Source organism: Epinephelus fuscoguttatus, linkage group LG2 (assembly GCF_011397635.1).
Source record: "Epinephelus fuscoguttatus linkage group LG2, E.fuscoguttatus.final_Chr_v1".
In the NCBI taxonomy this organism is placed as follows: Eukaryota; Metazoa; Chordata; class Actinopteri; order Perciformes; family Serranidae; genus Epinephelus; species Epinephelus fuscoguttatus.
In genome coordinates, this window is record NC_064753.1 from 28,639,238 (window position 1) to 28,658,316 (window position 19,079).

General features: G+C 40.8%; 1 protein-coding gene across 1 annotated transcript; it reads right to left on the reverse strand.

Annotated features, from left to right (window-relative positions):
* Positions 1–320: 320 nt before the first annotated feature.
* swap70a (switching B cell complex subunit SWAP70a) lies at positions 321–17,448 on the reverse strand. Its single transcript, XM_049561157.1, has 12 exons — positions 17,218–17,448; positions 13,330–13,470; positions 11,115–11,288; positions 10,096–10,323; positions 9,789–9,935; positions 7,505–7,613; positions 7,163–7,344; positions 4,978–5,085; positions 4,277–4,443; positions 2,760–2,958; positions 1,962–2,058; positions 321–1,156 (listed from the first exon to the last, which is right to left on the reverse strand). Exons 1-12 carry the CDS (start codon positions 17,311–17,313, stop codon positions 1,038–1,040), a joined length of 1,767 nt encoding a protein of 588 aa, XP_049417114.1. The 5' UTR covers positions 17,314–17,448; the 3' UTR covers positions 321–1,037.
* Positions 17,449–19,079: the final 1,631 nt, after the last annotated feature.

Genomic DNA, 19,079 nt, shown 5'->3' on the forward strand with positions numbered 1-19,079 from the left:
CGAAACGTGAGTGCAACATCTGGACGGCACGGCTGAAGCCAACATCATGACCCAGTGGTGGAGACACACTGAAGCTCCTAAAACATCTTAGAAATGTCGTGTGTGCAGTGTTTTCTTGCAGCTTAAACAACAGATGAGTGTGTCTGCCAGTGTTTTGGGGGATAACTTACTGAGCATCCCGTTCATATGGTGACATCTGGTGGACGCTCTTCGCCATGATCAAAATGTAGAGGAACCATGATGAAAGCAAAGTCTAATAAAGCCCCAATAAAATCATGCTGTGTTCTGACACATTCAGAATCTTTATTGGTGAACAACTTCTCCTCAAGCTGTTAAATGTTTGGACGTATGAAATGAAAACAGTCATCTGCTTTCATAGAAAATAGATGGCGTTTTATTTTTGTTTTTATCGTGTCAGTTAAGACTGTAACAGATGCAATTCACTCAGCTTTAGCTAATAAATTGAGCTACAGTGGAAAAAGAATCTACTGTTATACTCTGCTGGATGTCAGTAAACGACGAGCTCACGTCAAAACACAAAAACATTTAACACAGGACTAAAATTACAAATGAAAACTCAGCTGAAAACAAAAAACTGAGTGAGAATGATATTTATCATAAATTAATCTCAACTCAACTTTTTTTTTTCTGGCACTTTTCAATCGCATCTCATGGTCTTCATCAGCAGATGACTCATCATCACCATCACCATGACAACTGATCAAACTACATTTGCTGAGAAGCTTTAGAAAAAGCTGGTTAGTGGACCGGTTTTAGGATTATTTTGTCAGGCTAATTCTACCTGCATCAAAAAAACAAAAAAAACAAAACAACTTTCAATGTGTGAATTTTTTGTTACAGAAGAAACTAAAATAAAATGAATCCCAGCTTTTCTTTTTAAAGTTCCCCAAATCATATCAGTAAAACTGTTCCTCTGCAGCTGACACACGTTCATGTTATCAAACCTAATCAGACCTCGAATGTGAATGTTCACAGTCGTCTTCATCGGTGTTCGATCCATCTACTGTGGTGAGTGTTCACTGATGCTGAGCTCCCTCGTTCTTGCTCTCTTGCCACATCTTCTTCCTCAGCTCCAGCTCAACATCGGTGAATGAAGCAGGACCCCAGTTAGTGATCCTCTGAGGTCCTTTATGACCTAAAGGATCAAGTTAAAAGAGAAGAGAGGGAGGCCTTTAAACAGGATGGACTTACAGACAAATCACTCATGATGCCTTATGTTGTACTGGCACTTAATGCGTGCAGTAATAAAGCAGAAAGCAGAACACTGTTTTGGCTTCATCTTTGTATGATTCCAGATGTGAAACAACTATAATTCGGTACATAAAGTTGAGGCTATAAATGACTGTACGGCCAAACTGTTGCTACAGAATTGAAGGAACGCCATGTTTTGCATGAACACCATGATTTCACTCAACTGGAACTAAGATGCAAAGTTAAAACCATAGAAAAACTGTCCGAGAACCAAGGACGTGAGCTTTGTTTCAACACTGGGGTAGAAACATATGAAACAAGAGATTTGGGGGTCCTTGAAAGAAAATTTTGAGCATCAAACACTTAACTTCCTGCATTCTGAATCTGCATCACTTTATAGTGTATACTTCTTAAAGTAAAAGTCCCCTGCTACTTTCATGTTTTTATTGGGGGGAGCAAGTGCATTATATTTTAAATATTGCGGGGGACGTCTGCTTTGTCCCCCCCCCCCCCCCCAAAATCTACACCCATGCCCAGAACATAAATAGCATGTTGACAGCAGTGTCCATATACTGGAAGACAAACGTGCTCTATCTAGACACAACCTTTTCCAGTGTTTTCAAACAAGACACTTTGTTCAAGCTCCATGAATTTGAAAGTTCTTAAATGACAGATACATGCGTGTAATGTGGAATCTTAACCTATGTTTAAAGCAGCACTAACTAACGAACAACGATCAGTGTCAATACCTGGCTGGATGAGACGCACCAGCCCCTCGTGATGGGCCACCTTGTCCTTCCAAGTCTTGGTCTTGTTAGCTGCTCGTTCAAGCTTCATTGTCACCTTCTGTATAAGACAAAGAGCAGAGATCGATGAAATCAGTTTGAGTAAAAGTCAAATGAGAGGACGGCAGGTGGATAAGTGGGATGAGGGATGTTTTCAGACAGTTGAAACAGCTCAGCCAGCAGGGGGAGCAGCTGTGCTCCACTGTCATTATCTTATGGAAAAAAAAACACAACACCAAATAGCTAATCTTGAAAAATGAAATTCTGATGTATATCAAAAGTCTGAGAGTTTTTATTTTATTTCTGAGCCATCCTGTTCCTGCTGGTGTTTAAACATTTAACAACATGACTTTGGCCTCTTTTGTTAAAAGACTAGATTCTGTGGAAAACACGACTCTAATTCTAAAGTATTCAGCAGTCATTTCAGCAATGGTGCTGAAAAGTTTCAAACAATATACAGCCCTAATTTCACTAATTGACTGCAGGTCAGCTGACACGATGTTGCTTCATCTGTTGTTCCATAAACTGAACATAATTCATAAAAATCAAGATCAAAATCATCAAACAAGAAACAACAAAATGCCACAATAGTGAAGTATAATACAAGCATGCCTGTGGGTAGAAAAGAGTAGTTTTATTACAGATAAAAGGGGGGAAATATATCAAACACTATCCCTGATGCCACAGGAGAATCTCCCCTCCCAGATAAAGGCTGTGTCGGGCTGTTCAGACCAGTGCAACCCTCTGCATGTGTGTCCTGACCTCATACTGCTCCAGCGCTCCCTGCCGCTCCCTCTCCAGCCTCTCCAGCTGCAGCATGGCTGCCTGCAGGTCTCTCTCCTTGGCCAGCTGCTCGGCCACCAGCTCCTGCTTCTCAGCCTCGGTCTGAGACAGCATCCTCTGCTGCTGCAGGTGGATCTGCTCCAGCTCTGCCCTCTTGGCTGCCTCCTCCTCCAGCAGGCTGCGATGGGAGACACAGCAATGATGTCAGAACAGACACACACTAACAAAAACGTGCAAAAAACATACACCAAAACAGTCATGACTATACACTGTGCTGTGAGACCATTTCACTCACTACTGTGACATCATCCACAAGGGTTTTTTTGTGTGTGTGAAGAAATGATCATTTTTAAGGTTGTGTATTTGTGACATTGTACTGCCCTTCATTGTGCTGCATTGTTTAGGGTGTTATTAGGGATCTATATTTTTGTTTTTTGTCTGATTTTGTCTGATTCAACAAAATTAAAAACACTCAAATCTGATTTTAAGTCCATAAATGCCCTTTGCAAAACAATGTAAAAATGTAATAATAAAAATAACATTGCAATCACTATGAGTAGATAGTGTCGATGGCCAATTATGGCTAGGAAAATCACTGCAGACCCCTCTCATGTCCTGTGTTTTAAAGGACTGCACTTGTATAGCACTTGCCTAGTCTTCTGACCACTCAAACCGCTCTCACACTACATTTACCCATTCACACATTGGTGGCCGAGGCCCCCGTGCAGGCTGCCACCTGCTACTCATTAACCACTCACTGGCACTTGCACACTGATGAAGCAGCCATCTTGTTGGGCTCAGCATCTTACCCGCTGGCTGGAGGAGCTGGGGATTGAGCTGCCGATCTTGCGATTGAGCGAGCCACAGCCACCCCCAATTTGGTGGTGTTTTTTGGTTACTATGCAGTGTTTTGTTTGTATGTTTGTTTGTTTTTTACTGGTCCGCCCCACTTGAGATCAAACTGAGCTGCATGTGGCCTGTGAGCTAAAATGAGTCAGAGGCTACAGGGTTCCTATTTAATACAGAAGGAGATACCTGAATAGCTGGATCTCTTAAACTCAGGATGTAAGGAGGGTGTGAAATGAGGGCAGTATTTTTATGTGGCAGCCTTTATGTCCAAGACAAACTTCCCTAAAGACAAATAAGGTAATCTTGTATTTTGAAACATTTTTGCGACTAGCCAGGTACGTTAATGAGCAACATTTCATCATTATGTATCATTATAAATAGAAAACATATTTTCGCTCAGCATTATTTTACCTTAAAAAACATATTTGCTGTTTCAAATTAGTTATATATATACAATTTGTAGGAGGCAGGGCTGCTTTACATCACAACACATCTCTAACAGTGCCTAAATTTAAGACTCCAGGTCTGTTTGACTGGTTTACATTATTTCACTGTTGTGACTTCCTGTATGTATCCGAACACTGTCCAGTGTGTGTGTGTGTGTGTGTGTGTGTGTGTGTGTGTGTGTGTGTGTGTGTGTCCGAGACCTGGCCTGCAGCTTGCGCATGGCCTCCTCATCCTGCTTGGCCTGCCTCTCGTCCTCCAAGGCCTCCTCCAGCCGGTGGTACATGTCCTCCAGCTCCCGGACGCGCTGCAGGTACTGCTCCAGTTCACTGGACTTCTGAGCCACCTGCTCCTCCATCTGCTGACGCACCTGATTGAGTCAACACACACACACACACACACACACACACACACACACACACACACAGTGTTGCATGCTCTTACTCATTAAGCTCTTGAAGGTGGCGATGAATTTACAAATCCACTGCAAATCTACACATTTGACACTTCATTCTGACATTTGCTGTATTTTTGCTTCTACATCCACTGATGTGCAGTAACATTTCTTTGTCTTACAAAGGCATTTATCCGTCAGTTCCCTGAAGTAAGACAGTGATTAATACGTCTGTGCATGTGACACTGAGACCAGAGATGACTCAGCATCACGGGATATACAATTTAAAATTTTAGCTTGTGTTTCCAGGAACGATGGAGCCACAGACGGCTGATGGTGACTTCATCAGAAAATAACAAGACAGTCTTGGTTCACCAAAGTTCATAAACTTTCTCTGTGAACTTTCTAAAAATCACGTGTCACCACAAACGCAGTGTCGACATGTATCAGCCCACATGACCGGGACAAAGGAGCAGAGTTGTGGGAGGCTGACACAGGCACGTTTGTTACCATTTTCTCTCTCTCCAGGTCCAGTCTGTAGCGATCCTGCAGGTCTATCTGAGTCTGCTTCCTCCTGAGCTCCTCGTCTGCCGCTTTAGCCGTGGCCTCTTCCACTTTCTGAGAGGCACAAAAGAGGGAAGAGCTGTTAACTCTCTGCTTTACTGGAAGCAGAGTCAGCCTATAAGGGAAATCTTAATAAAGAACATTAGTTTGGTGAAAGAGGAATCTGTGGTTCAGTTTGCATTTCTCGGTCAAGATTAATAGAGCACTTTTCCTCTTTCCTTGTAGCAAGTATAATATTCTACGTACAAACACCAGGATGCATTTAAGCACTCCAAAATGTGTTGTGGATTTCTATTTAACCCTAACCCTAACCCTCTACAATTAGTGATTGGCCTTGTAAAGAGAAATGACAGTTTGACATTTTTCAAAAAAAGGCCATCTGGCAAAGTAAAAAGAGAAGTGAGACGCTACAGTTCTGAAACAAGTGAGCTAATACGTCTAGCACTTCATTAGACACAGGTGTCCCTGAGTGATAAACACTATTGTTTGCATACCAGGTTTTGCTTCCCTTTTTACTGTGAATGTTCTGCAGCATCATGTATGCTGTTTTTAATGTTGTGGTTGTTTTTTAATAAAATTGGTGTTTAGGTTATTTTAAACTAGAGTGTGTAAAAATGAAAGGAAGTGGACAAAAACTCAAATTTAACTTGAAAAACTTGAAAAACCGCAATCTAGGATTTTAAAAAGCTACCTGGACTAACCAACTATAGCTCTACATTTGCACCTAAAATAAAACAAGTACTTTATTCATACTTATCTTTGTTTAACGTGTGTCTTTATGACATTATGTGATATACTTTCATTTAAATGATTGGTCCGAAAGGGACCAATATATAGCTTAAAAAGAAAAAACATACAGAGCAAAAGAAAGAATTTCCTGTGATAGAGAGATTGTTTACTACAATCTGTACATTCCAATACCCATACCACCATACCATATAGTATGCCAGAAAAAGATTTAGTATGTCCCAATACATAACATATCAAATGCAGTATGCCAAAAATACCAGGATGCCCTACTACAGCCGGTCCGATTTCGCAGTCTGCAAGCCAGCATGCTTCTCTGGCTATTCTGACCCACAATTTTCTGCACAGCGAAAGATAGGCCACATCGACTGAGCTGCAAACAGATGTCAGCTGATTGACAGTCATCAGAAGTTCCATTGATGGATGACAGCGCATTCAAGCAACTGATAACCATTAATATTACCAATGACAAAAGGACATAATTATAAAAATAATGACAGAGAACTGCGGATGTAATTCCATTGTCGCAAATATAATATGTTAGAATCTACAATCTGTGCAGTTATACCTTTAACTCCATACATTGCAAAGTAACAACAGCAGAGCTCTACAGGTTGATCTTTATCTCTGGCGAACTCGTTGAGTGGCGTTTTTCTTTTATCTTCAAGGTAATGGATATAAAAGCAAGAGGGTCAAAGTTCAGGGTGTAATGTTTTGATCTAGTAGTGTGTCCTGATTGTGTGCATACCGCATGCAACAGTGCATTCTTTTCAAGGGCAGCGTGTACGTACTAACAGTCAAAAGACAAAGTATGTGATTGGGAACACACCCTGTATGTCTGAGACAAAAGTGTTTACTGAAGACACCAAGACTTGACGAGGACTCATCTCTGTCTCCCGCCTGTTTTCTATCACGCCTGTCTCGTTAGTCATTCCCTGTTCCCAGAGTCTTCCCTTCACACCTGTTCTGTATCAGTCTTGTTGTAAGCCAATCTCCATTTACCTCCTTTTGCCTGTGTCCTCCTACTTCAGCTGTGTCTCGTTCTTGTAACTGGTTTTCTGTGTATATATACCTGTGTGTTTCCCTTTGTTCCTCGTCAGTTCGCCTGTGTTCATTCTTGTGTTCTTGGTGTCGGTCCCTGCTCTGTTTCCTGCCTAGTGTCTTGTGTTCTGTTTTTTTAACCTGAGTTCATCGTATTATCCTGGTTGGGTTTCAATTAGTTTTGGTTCTTCTGTCATTTGGACATTCAGTTACCTGTCTGTTCTGGATGTTTTTTTATCAGCTGCATTAAAGCTTGCTTTTTGTTAAAACTTGAACCTGCCTGCTGCTCTGCATTTGGGTCCTTCCTGGACCGATTAATGACAAGCTGATCATCGAGCAGTACCTTCCTCATATTCTCCAGCTGTCTCTGTTTGGTCTCATTGGCCATCTGGAGCTGCTTCATCTTCTCAGCCAGGTCATCCTCCTCCGAGTGCTGCCTCTGCCGCAGCTCCCTGCGCCTCAGCCGGGCCTCACGGTGAGGAGACGGCAGCCCCAACCTCAGCAGCTGGATGCATGTTTGAATAGCTGCCGTGAGAAGGAAACAAGACGAAATCACTGACTGATTTATGTCCACAACCACTGATGAGTCAGTGATGATGACATTTAGAAATTCAAAGGACGAAGATAAAGAAAATTAAGATGATAATGACGAGGCACAGAGCAGTAGGAAATGACTCCTCAGTACCTTGAAGCCATTCCTGCTTCTTCTTTTTATCCGATGCGCTGATCTCAAAGCTTTTATCAGTGCACTTGATGATGAGCAGGCATTTCTTCCCATCTTTATCAGGCACAGACTGCAGGAGAAAAAAACATACAGCACTTCAGTCACATCCTACTATATGTACAAAACTATGAGGGCTTATAAAAATAAAAAGATCACTGCTGCTTAAGCTATGCTAATTCTATTTCTGTTCTTGAGCAAATGACAGTTTTATCATCAAATCAAATGATTTAGTCAATACAGCCTAACTGCATTACACACATTGGGTCTCATTCATGAAAAGTGAGTAAATCTGTGTGTAGATCTGCACATAAAAGCCTACGCTACTAAAAACCTACTCCGGATTCAGGAACGCTGCGGGAAACTCAGCTTTGATCGTAAACACGTGTGTATGATCATGAATGCCAATCCATCATAAAGTGACAGCGCGCTCCCGGTAATCAGCAATTAGCATAAATCCCCGCCCATGAATAGCCAATGACCACCATATAAGGAGGTGTAGGTGCATCCTGTCGACCTGTCAGTCATGGCGCAAAGAAAGAAAGAGAGAGAAAGAAAAAAGAATTTTTCCGAAGCGCGATCGAAATAATTTTGGGTGAAGTGGACTTAAGAAAAAACATTTTATTTTCTTCAGTTAGTAGTGGTGTGACAGGGACAGGCAAAGCAAAGGCCTGGAGGGCGGTAACAGATGCTGTTAATGTTGTCTCTGTAGTACAAAGAACCATGCCAGAGGTGAAGCATAAATGGTTTGATATGAAACTGGAGGCAAAGAAACGCATAAGCACACACACAAAAATACAGCGGTCACCAAACAAACAGAAGATTCATTTGTGGAGTTTTGAATGAAGTGGGAACAGGAAACCAGAGATGTTTTGTGCGTAATGGATAAACTCTAAATCAGCGATGGCTGTCGGAATGTAGAGCTATTTAACATTTATTTTAACAAATGATATGGATAACATATAGCCTACAGCAGTTTGTATGCATCGTCTTCGAATTATTTGAATCTTAATAGCCTAAAGCTCTGTTTTATACAATGTGAATTTAACAGTTTTCAAATCAGATTTATTCATTTAAATGATCAAAAAGCCACAAAAAAACCCAAAATGTGTTGTCTCAAATAATTATTTCAGCTGGCGCGTGCTCCTTCATAGCTCCACCACCTGCTGCTCCTGCTGCCCCTGCTGTACCCAGGCACCGAGGCCGAAGAGGCTGTGATCCGGCTGTCCTTACGGATATTTTTATTATCATCATTCAACATGTAGAAAGAACGTGTAATCTATTGAGTCGATTTACATAGATAATTCACAATCATGAACCATTAAACCTGCTAATTGCCAACTAATTTAACTAAATGTGTTATATTTTTAATATTTTTGTCACGTTTAGATTACGTGTTTCAAAGGCATCTGTGTATTGTGTACATAACAGAGTGCAATACGAATTAAAATTGTAATTTCCAATAGTGAAAAGCAATATTTATGTGCCTTACTAAATTTACACAAGCACTACGAGTGGTCAGGAGCAGGAGGAGATTTTGTTAGTTGCTACGAAAAGATCGGAGCTACTAAAATATTGATGAATGCGGACATGCACGCAAATTTCCATCTGCGAACAGTTTACACACAAATTCCTTCTGCTCACGTTTCATGAATGAGACCCATTGTGTATACATACCAGTGGTTCCCAACCATTTTCCTCAAGGGACTCCTTCTCTGTCTTTGAGTTAACTGATGACCCTGACTAAGTGACATATCCTCGGCATATTTCATATGATATCCAGTGAATAACAATAACAGAATTGATCAACTAATAAACTGTACAATTAACTAAAATGGTAATTGGTTCTGTTGGCTTCATCACACCATGACCTCCAGCAGGCACTGGGGTGATTTGCAGGTGATTTAAGTGTGAAGCTGTCGAAATGAGAGTCAGCACCTCCAAGTCTGAGGCCATGTTTTCTGCTGGAAAACAGTGGATTGCCCCCTCTGGGTTGGGAGAGAGTTACTGCTCAGGTATCTCAGGGTCTTGTACACGAGTTCAAAATAACAATTTCATTTAGTTTTTTTTTTTTTGACAAAAGTGAATGAAATGCTGGGATACAGGCCTACTAAAGTCTACTTATACCCCTTAAAGTCAACAAGGCCTTGCGACCTCCCATGAAGCTTTGACAACCCCTAATGGGGGTCTGGACCCTCAGGTTAGGAACCAGTATTATATACTACAGTGTAAAGAGATAACAACACACCTCTACACAGCAGGTTCGGTCCAGGTTGATGTCTCCTTTCTTCTCCACAAGGTCCTCACTGACGTAGTATGACAGTGAGTTGGGTCGAAGGACAAACCAGCGCTCGGTCCAGTTCTTCCTCTTGTGGCCCTTTTTCATCAGGTATCCCTTTGGAACACAGAAAACACCTGAGTTGCCTAGCTATTCTGCCAAAATCACTGTGATACATCAAACACAACAAGGTCTGATACTTAGATAGATAATTAATTAAGCAAGCAATTCATTTATGGGCTGCCTGTGTACACAGTCCGCATGAGCTCTGTCTGACCTGCTTGAGCACATCCAGTATGAGTTCCTGGAAGACCTCATTGATCCCCATGGACAGGGTCTGGCAGTTCATGCCCTTGCTGAAGTAGCCCATCCCCACCAGTTCAATCAGCTCCCAGGCATTCAGGCAGTTCTTCTTTGTGTTCAGCTGCAGTTTGTAATTTGAAAACTTCTCCTCGCTCCATCCGCTCCCCATGGCCTCAATCAGCTTTCGCAGGAAGTACTCAATCTGAGGAGATGGACAGACAAAGGAGCTTTGTTTGATTGTTAAAACCTATAATTACCACCTCGCAGTTGTGTGCCTCAACAAACCAGTCGACCCAGTAGCACAGAGGATCTCTGCAATCAGCACAGATTGAAGGTGGGCACCAAAGATTAGTGTCAAAAATCCAGTATCTGAAGTCTCCCCTTCTGTTTCTGAGTTATGGTGTTGAGTAAGGGCCAAAAAAGTGTTTTACGGAACATTATGATGTCACAGTGAAGCTGACCTTTGACCTTTTCCGGTGTAAAATGTCATCACATCATCATTTTATCCTAAAAGACATATGTGTGTAACTGTAACTTAACTTAACTCGTAATTACTGTAAGTATTCTTGAGTTATGGCCAGAAACATTTCTGGGAGGTCACACTGACCTTTGACCACCAAAATCTAATGAAATACGTCTTTACCACCCTCCTGGAATAGATGACACCATGATGGGATCTAATCGCCAAAGACCTTTCACATTTCTCATACTTATGTGCACAGATAAATAAATATTATTTTCTCTCAGAACAAGTCTCTCCTGATTGGAATCAGTTCATTGTTGAATCTAGGTTGACGTTTGTGCCAAATTTGAAGAAATTCTCTCAAGGCATTCTTGAGATATTGCATTCACAAGAAGGGAACATAGGGACGGATGGACAGACAACCCAAAAATGTAATGCCTCCACACACAGCTGTCGCCAGCAGGGATGCTTTAAAAAAAAAAAAAAAAAAAAAAACACACCCAGAAAACAACTGTAACGACCTTCCTCACCTCCTCAGTAATGATGACGAGTGGGTATTTCTCTTCTGACAGGAAGTTGAAAATGCACCAGATTTTGAAAGCATCATCCTCTGAGATGAGCAGATGTTTAGTGCAGATCTTTTTCCTGAAACACAGCGTCCAGCACATCTTGTTGAACTCCAGCACATCAAAATCCTCCCGTACCTGGGAACAAAAACGCACCATTCAGTCAGAGTCAAAGTCAAACTGGTCAGCACCAGTAAGGGCAGTGTGTTTACAAATGCTAAGCAGGAGACTGGTGTTTGTCTCCTTTCAGAACCTCTAGTCTGCAGGATGTGAGGTACAAACGTGATGCAATTAAAGGCCTCATTTTCATTCAGGTCAGAGCCTATGAGAGAAAGGCAAGAAAACAGCTTCCAAGTACAAAGAGTGAGACTCAAGCAGTTTGCTGACTGACGTGAGACTTCAGCAGATGTGTGTTTGCAGTGTGTTACACTGTGCTCACTAAGCTACAGAGAAAAGGCCCCAGCTTTTGCGAAGAGTGTATAAACACAGCAAATTTTACTGACACATTAAACTACCAATCAATAAATAACTGACCAAACACATGGTTCCTGTGGGGAGAACAGAGAAGTGGTTGAGACCATTTCCTCTCCTACAGATCAAAACTGGTCATGATTAGTCATCCTAATCTGTGTCATACACTCTCCAACAGAGAAGAAGTGTGTGCTGGTGTTTCTTTTCTATTTTTACTGTTTGTGTAAGCGTCTAAGTTGTTTTCTTACTGCGTCCATGACACCATACATAAAAACTGTCAAGGTCTTTGTGATCTCGTTTTCGTGTTCTTTGATCCAATAGTTCCCGATTTCAAGATATTTATGCAAAATTCTTGTACAGCTGCTTGTGTTCAGACAATATGTATTTTTATCTACTCCCCAAATGCATAGATGGGGCCTATCAGGCACAGGTCAGGGGTCCAAAGTGTCAGGGGTGTCACTCGCCTTCATCTGCTGAATGTCACTCAAATGAACATATACTGACCAGAAAAACACTCAAAATCACCACAAAAAGATGCAAATGAACTGCAAAGAGACACAAAATGACAACAAAAAGGGGAAAAACAACCATGAAGAGACACAAATTAGGAATGGTGGTGGGGCCGTTTGCATATCTGTGCCCAATGTCTGCCCATGCCCAAATGTCCTTGATGGAGATCTGTGGTTACTTTTATCCCCTGCAGACAGTTTACTGCTAAGCTAACTGATTCAGGCTAATGTGTTGCTCATACAACATAACTTAATCTACTGTTGGGAAAACTGTTACTGCACCAATTTCCTTTTTTTTCACTTTTTTTCTGTGAATGTTTCTTCTGGCCTCACCATAGGCGGACTGTGAGACAATGGGCCCCTGGCCACAGACATACAGAGGGCCCCACCACTTCCTCTACATAAGAGCACACAGACTTTGTAGCTGTTAAGCCTGTTTTTGGAGTTGTTTCGCATCTCTCTCCGTGGTTTTCAGTCGGTTTGTAGTTTTTTTGTATGTGGTTATTTTTGGCCCTTTTCCTGTCATTCTGAGTGTGTCTGTAGTGGCTTTGCCTTTCCCTGTAGTCATTTTGAATCTCTTTGTAGTTGCTTTTCATCCCTGTGTAGTCATTTTGTGTCTTTTCATGGTTGTTTTGCCTATTTTGTAGTCTTTGTGGATGTCTTTGTAGTTGGTGTCATTCTGTCTGAAGTCGTTTTGAGTCTCTTTGCAGTTGTTTTTTCTCCTTTTCATAGTTGTGAGTCTCTTTGTTGCTGCTCTGCGTCTCTCTGAAGTAATTTTGTGTCTCTTTGTGCTCATTTTGAACCTTTTTGTAGTTGTTTTGCATCTCTTTGTAGTTGTTTTGCCCTTTTTTCGTAGTCATTTGCCCTTTTTCATAGTCACAAACTCCGCACAGAAGGCTTTCTGTTTATTATATTTCTTTGATCCTGCACCACTTCCACTGGACACAACTTTTTTATTGTTTCAACTTTTGTTTGTAACCATTTCTTGGAAGTGTGCTCAGATCGCTGTGCACCTACACACATAGTGAGGGCAGGGGAAAGATATCAAGAAAAAGAAAATACAGTTTTGGTGCCGACACTCATCACATTGGCACAAGTATAAAAAATGTCAAGCTATACCCAGTTGAAATGATTTTTGCAAATTACAGTGTGTTGACTGGCTTAAAAACACATTCCCCTTTCAGCTTGTTTGTCCTCACCTTGTCCAGAATAAACTTGTTGAGGTAAGGCATGTAGCCCTGGTTGGACAGAGGCCCTTTATCATCATCTTTGAAATGTTCTTCAAGGGCCACAGGATCATGAGGAATCTTCATCACTGTGCACAGGTTGTGGGACAGCACCTAAAGAACCACAATCTGAATATGAATTACATATAATATAGTACTGCAGGCGAGAGGACACATATTAGGTTGAGACACATCACTGTACAGTCACCAGTCTTGCAAAATGAATCTATGCGGGGGTAAGTTAAAGATGAAGCTCATGGTCTGTCTCTCAGTTTTCAGATTTTGCTATCGCACATGCAAAACCATATCACTGACATTTAGAAGCATCACCAGTCAAGCATTACTTCTGTTCTTGAAAGTGAAGCCAATTCTTTTTACTGGTTGGTTCAGCTGTAAAAATAGAGGATTACGCCCAGATCCAGTGTTTCGGTTTGACTGTACAGCACTGTAGCTTAGATTCTGATAAGCTCCTCATGCAAACAGTCTCCTCTGCTCTCTCTAAAGTGTTGTGATGGATAGATGATGGAATATTAGCTGTAAACTGGCCTTCACTGTGATGTAAAGACCATAAATAAATCTCCCAAAATGGTGACATTTAGAGATTTCCTGGCCACTCTGCAGTGTGGAGAGAGCATGTGTGAGAGATGAAAAGCCCTGCAGGATCCCTGAAGTCAGACTGTGTCTTTGTCAGGCTGGGCACATAGACGTCAGACCCAGCAGACAAACAAAATCTGGCCCAGGCTGTCATACACCACCTCTCTCTCCAGCCTTTGCTTCAGTAATAAAAGGCCTGTCACGTGTTTTTCAGTTTCTTCTCAAACAACAGAGACGGACTGAACATGCTAAACATTCTCCCTTTTTATAAACTACCTGGGACAAGTGCTACAAGGAAAATAAGCAGCAGCATTGCTGCATGAATGGTGGATAAATGAGAGAATCTGACAATACAATATACTTGCATCTCTGTAGTACATAGTAAAACATGTAGTATGACTGTATAAATCCTGTGTGTGGCCACTGTAGCTCAAGTAAACACACTGATGTTCATTCATTCATTCATACATTCATCTTCTAACCGCTTCATCCTCTTGAGGGTCGCGGGGGGGCTGGAGCCTATCCCAGCTGACATCGGGCGAGAGGCAGGGTACACCCTGGACAGGTCACCAGACTATCACAGGGCTGACACATAGAGACAAACAACCATTCACGCTCACATTCACACCTACGGACAATTTAGAGTTATCAATTAACCTAGTCCCCAATCTGCATGTCTTTGGACTGTGGGAGGAAGCCGGAGTGCCCGGAGAGAACCCACGCTGACACGGGGAGAACATGCAAACTCTGCACAGAAGGGCTCCCACACCCGGGATCAAACCGGCAACCCTCTTGCTGTGAAGCGAGAGTGCTAACCACCACACCACCGTGCCGCCCTACACACTGATGTACAATGTAAAATTACTCCTTTACAAGCAAATAAGTTCTGCATTCAGCACTTCAACTATTTTATTATTATATAATTTATATTACTGTATTCCTACTGGCAGATTCATGTTATATCAGTTTTGATGTTGCATCTGGTCGAGGTGAAGCTAAACAAGGCTGTCACGTTATCCTTAAGTTTAGTGTTGGTTAGGTTAATGTTAGTGGCTACACAGGGTGTCTAACAGACACTTAAATCTGATGCTTTTTGAGACCTTTTCAAAAATATTTTGTAAGTAAATTTAAGACATTTTTTTTTATTTTTCTTATTCAAGCATTGCAGGTAAGCACAAAGGTAAGTAGTATGTGGTTTTATGCAGAGGTAGGTTTTGTGTGGGAATATGTTTATGAGAGTGAGTAAGGTTAATCTACATTTCGCCAACAGGTAAGTGCAAGTATGAAGTAAAAAGATAGTATTAGGTTCAGCGGTAAGTTTAAGATTTGGAGCCTCAGTGATGTGGACTTTCATGCTGAAATCATTTTGACAATAAGAAACTAAAAGATAGATCAATTAAATTAGATCATTTGTTTGTGGCAGTAAAGACCTCACAAATTCAAATTTTTGACTACTATAAAACTTCAATTACTAGCCTGGGCTATTATTTGCTAAAATCACTGAACTCAACAGGCTTTTATTTGGGATAGGCCCTTTCACATTAAACTGTTGCTCAGCAAAGATGGGAAATACAATCAAATTGTTATTTGAACCAGTATGAATATTATCTAGGCTTTGAATAACATGTCAGTTATGTGTTATGTTATGACACTTGTTAAACGGCACCCGAGGACAACACCACTTTATCTTGTTAAAACAATATTCGTAACATGAAAAGCACCTTTAATTCTTTTGATTGGTCGACCCTTACGGACAAAAGGAATATGAATCATTTACCAGGTAATCAAGGGCTGGACACATATTCTGAATTAAAGACAGCTGCAGCTTTTTTTGTCATGCTGGTAAATCTGAATGACTCAGGGTCCTGGTTTAAACATTTATATCTATATGTGTAATAAATAGTGTTCTATTGATTCAGGATAACCAGTGAGTGTTGCCCGGTAATATATAAAGTAATAATAATCCACCAAGAACATTGTTTTTAATCTTTTTAAATAGTTTTAATCTGGGGCGTCGGTAGCGTAGTGGATAGTGCCGGCGCCCCATGTACAGAGGCATCGCCTCACTGCAGCAGCCGCAGGTTTGAGTCCGGCTTGCGGCCCTTTGCTGCATGTCAGTCCCCACTCTCTCTCTGTCTCCCTGTTTCACTCTCTGTCCTGTCAATAAAGGCAAAAAGCCCATAAAAATAATCTTTTAAAAAAAAAAAAAAAAATAGTTTTAATCTCTCAAAATACAGCTGCAGCTACAACTATTATTTCTACAATTGGTTAGCACATGTGCCAACAAACCGCACTCACATCTGACCCAACTTTGTGATGAAAATAGAGTTGCAGTGATACACTGATTTCAAGGTGTACCGTGGTATAAAAGTTGACAGGTATCGTACCGTGTGCATTTACTTAGCTACAATATTGAAAAAAAATGCAACTGGACGTTTAGTTATTTTGTAAGGGGAGACTTTTTACACATACTTCCACTAACAAAATGGATTCAAGTTTCAATTATACTAATAAAATAACCCTTCCGTTTTCATTCCTTTACTGCTCATTCTGAAACCGTGATATTGTGAAACCAAATTTTCTGATGAAATTATGATAGCCAGCTACCATCACTCATCACAAACTTTCAAATCTTAAATCAAAATGTAGTTGATTCCTTTGCGTATTATCTAGAAATAACACTTTTTCAATATCTCTTTCTAACTCATTTTTTTATATGTTACATGTAAGTCCACAGACCCTTTTTTTTTTTTTACTTTTGATACTACAAAACTGAAATGTCACCCTCACCAAAAAAAAAGCTGCTGACTTTCAGATGTTTTAACACAGTAGATGAGTGCAGGTGTTTCAGTCCCTGTGACCTTTAAGAAACAGAAAATAGCTGTGTGCCAACTTACCCCAGTCTCCCCTACATCATGTTTTGTCGTCATATATTGAAATGTAAAAACTGAATCTGCTAAATAACAGGGAACTACTGTATATGTGTAAAATGAATGCAGTGATAACAAGTCCAGTATTCCCCTGAAATGCAGCTAAGCACGCAGAGTGGTTCAAGTGCCAGTGCCCTCAAAACTGTACTCCTACATGAACTTAGTTTCTACCACTGAGAAAAGTTACACAGTGCAGTTCAGGCGCATTTATTTATCGTCAAATGGTCTGAAGTTACGATGTGAGGAGAACAAGTGATACACACGCTGATGAAGTGTACAGTTAGTTTGGGTTCATGAGCGTCTCTGGACACAAAGAGAAAACAGAAGTGAAACGCACCTTTAACTGAGATTTGGAAACTTTCCCACGTTGATCCACATCCAGGGCTGTGAAGGCGTGCCATATGGATTTCAAAAGCTCCTCTCGAAGCCACATTTTGTCCCTCAGCAGCACCAGAGGAGGTCTGTCTGTCAGCTGGGTGCCAGTTTGAGTCTGTAGTCTCAGAATCCGCCTCCAACTACAGGCGCAGTGATGGTGGCGCAGCGGAGAGGAGAGTGGTGACAGCGCCACGCAACGACTACCAAAGTTTCTTTAACCCGCTGCACCACCCATCATGTGAATGTATTACTAACAGGAACAAGTTTCTTTATTTACAACGTGGTTGATTAAAAAAACATCTTTTTAAAGGATATTTTATCTATTTAATTAATCATGAAACTTTTCTTAAAGAGAAAACATTTCCTATATCGAGGTCAATTTAACTCTTTAACCAAACCCAGTCCTTAAGGTACAGTGGGGACCAAAAGTCTGAGACCACACTGAAAATCTCTAATATTTCCAAGTAAACCTGGAAATGATCAGAAAATCTGAGGATTCAGAGACATTCATATACACAAGAAGCCATGACATGTGAAATGAAGAAGAACTATTAAGATCCAGTGCCATTTCTATTTCAGTTTCTACTTCTTTTTTATTTTTATTTTGATCAAGGTATTTTTATTTCTAAATGTAAAAAAGCAGACGAGGTGACATAACATTTAATGGTAGGCCTATATCTAATTTTTTTAAGTGGATGTGACACATAGCCTCTCTAATCCACCATATGTTGGAGGGAGAGCATCTGTCCATTTGAACAAAATAAGTCTCCTGACCAACAGCGAGCTAAAGGCCACCATATCTATATAGCACCCAGGGAGTGGGTCATCAACTGGAGCCACACCAAATAATGAAATCAGTGGGGATGGGTCTACTGTTTTCCCACATATTCTAGAGTTCAGCAGTCAAATTTGTTGCACTGATCATCTTCAGTCTTTTGTACTAAAGGTCAGATTTCCTTGGGTTGTATCCCTGTGGTCCATGCCAATGAGGAGAGGAGGAGAACAAATAAAGGAGAGGAGAGAGGAGAGGAGGCCTACTTCGCAGTTTGGAGGGTAGATTGGTTTGTTTAATATTTTATTTATTCAGTGATGGATATTTATTACACAAACAACTGAAGTGTGCACACTGTGGCACTGTTTCCTTTGTTGTTGCCTGTTATCTGTTATAAATAAATGATGAATGTAGAACATGAATGTCTTTGCGAAACAGCTGCAAGATGTGTATAGTACAGATATTCAGACACCTCATATGTAATCTAGACAGACATTTCCCCTCTCATTACTGTGCACATAGGTACTTAGGCCTCAAGAAACCCTCTGGTGGTGGCAGATTGAAACCTCCCAGCAGGGTGCACTTTGTGTGCACAACATTTTTTGTTTTGGTCTGTTTTTTCTCACCAGCATGTTGCATGCGAAAAAAAAAAAATGTGGAAGGGATGTCCTGCTTTTCCATTTGAGCACCTGCCCTGCAAAATGTCTGTGCATGGTATCAATCCCTTCCATACAGTGCCGGAGATTAAGGGAGGTATAGAATTAAATTACAAAATAAATATCATTGTGATCAGTTGATGTTATTGAGAAAAAATTGTAATTAAATTGTAGTTACTGATCAAAATGTTGGTGATTACTTAAGGGGTTACACCTGAAGACGATTAATATGAAAAATAATTAAATATAATGATAAAAAAATAATTAATTCTGTTGCTTTGCATCTTTTCGCTGTACAGGAATACCTTCTTTGAGCATATTTCAGACGCATATGTTACATTACTTTGATGAAGTAATTTAAATAGTTGCATTACTTATTACATTTTAACAGGGTAA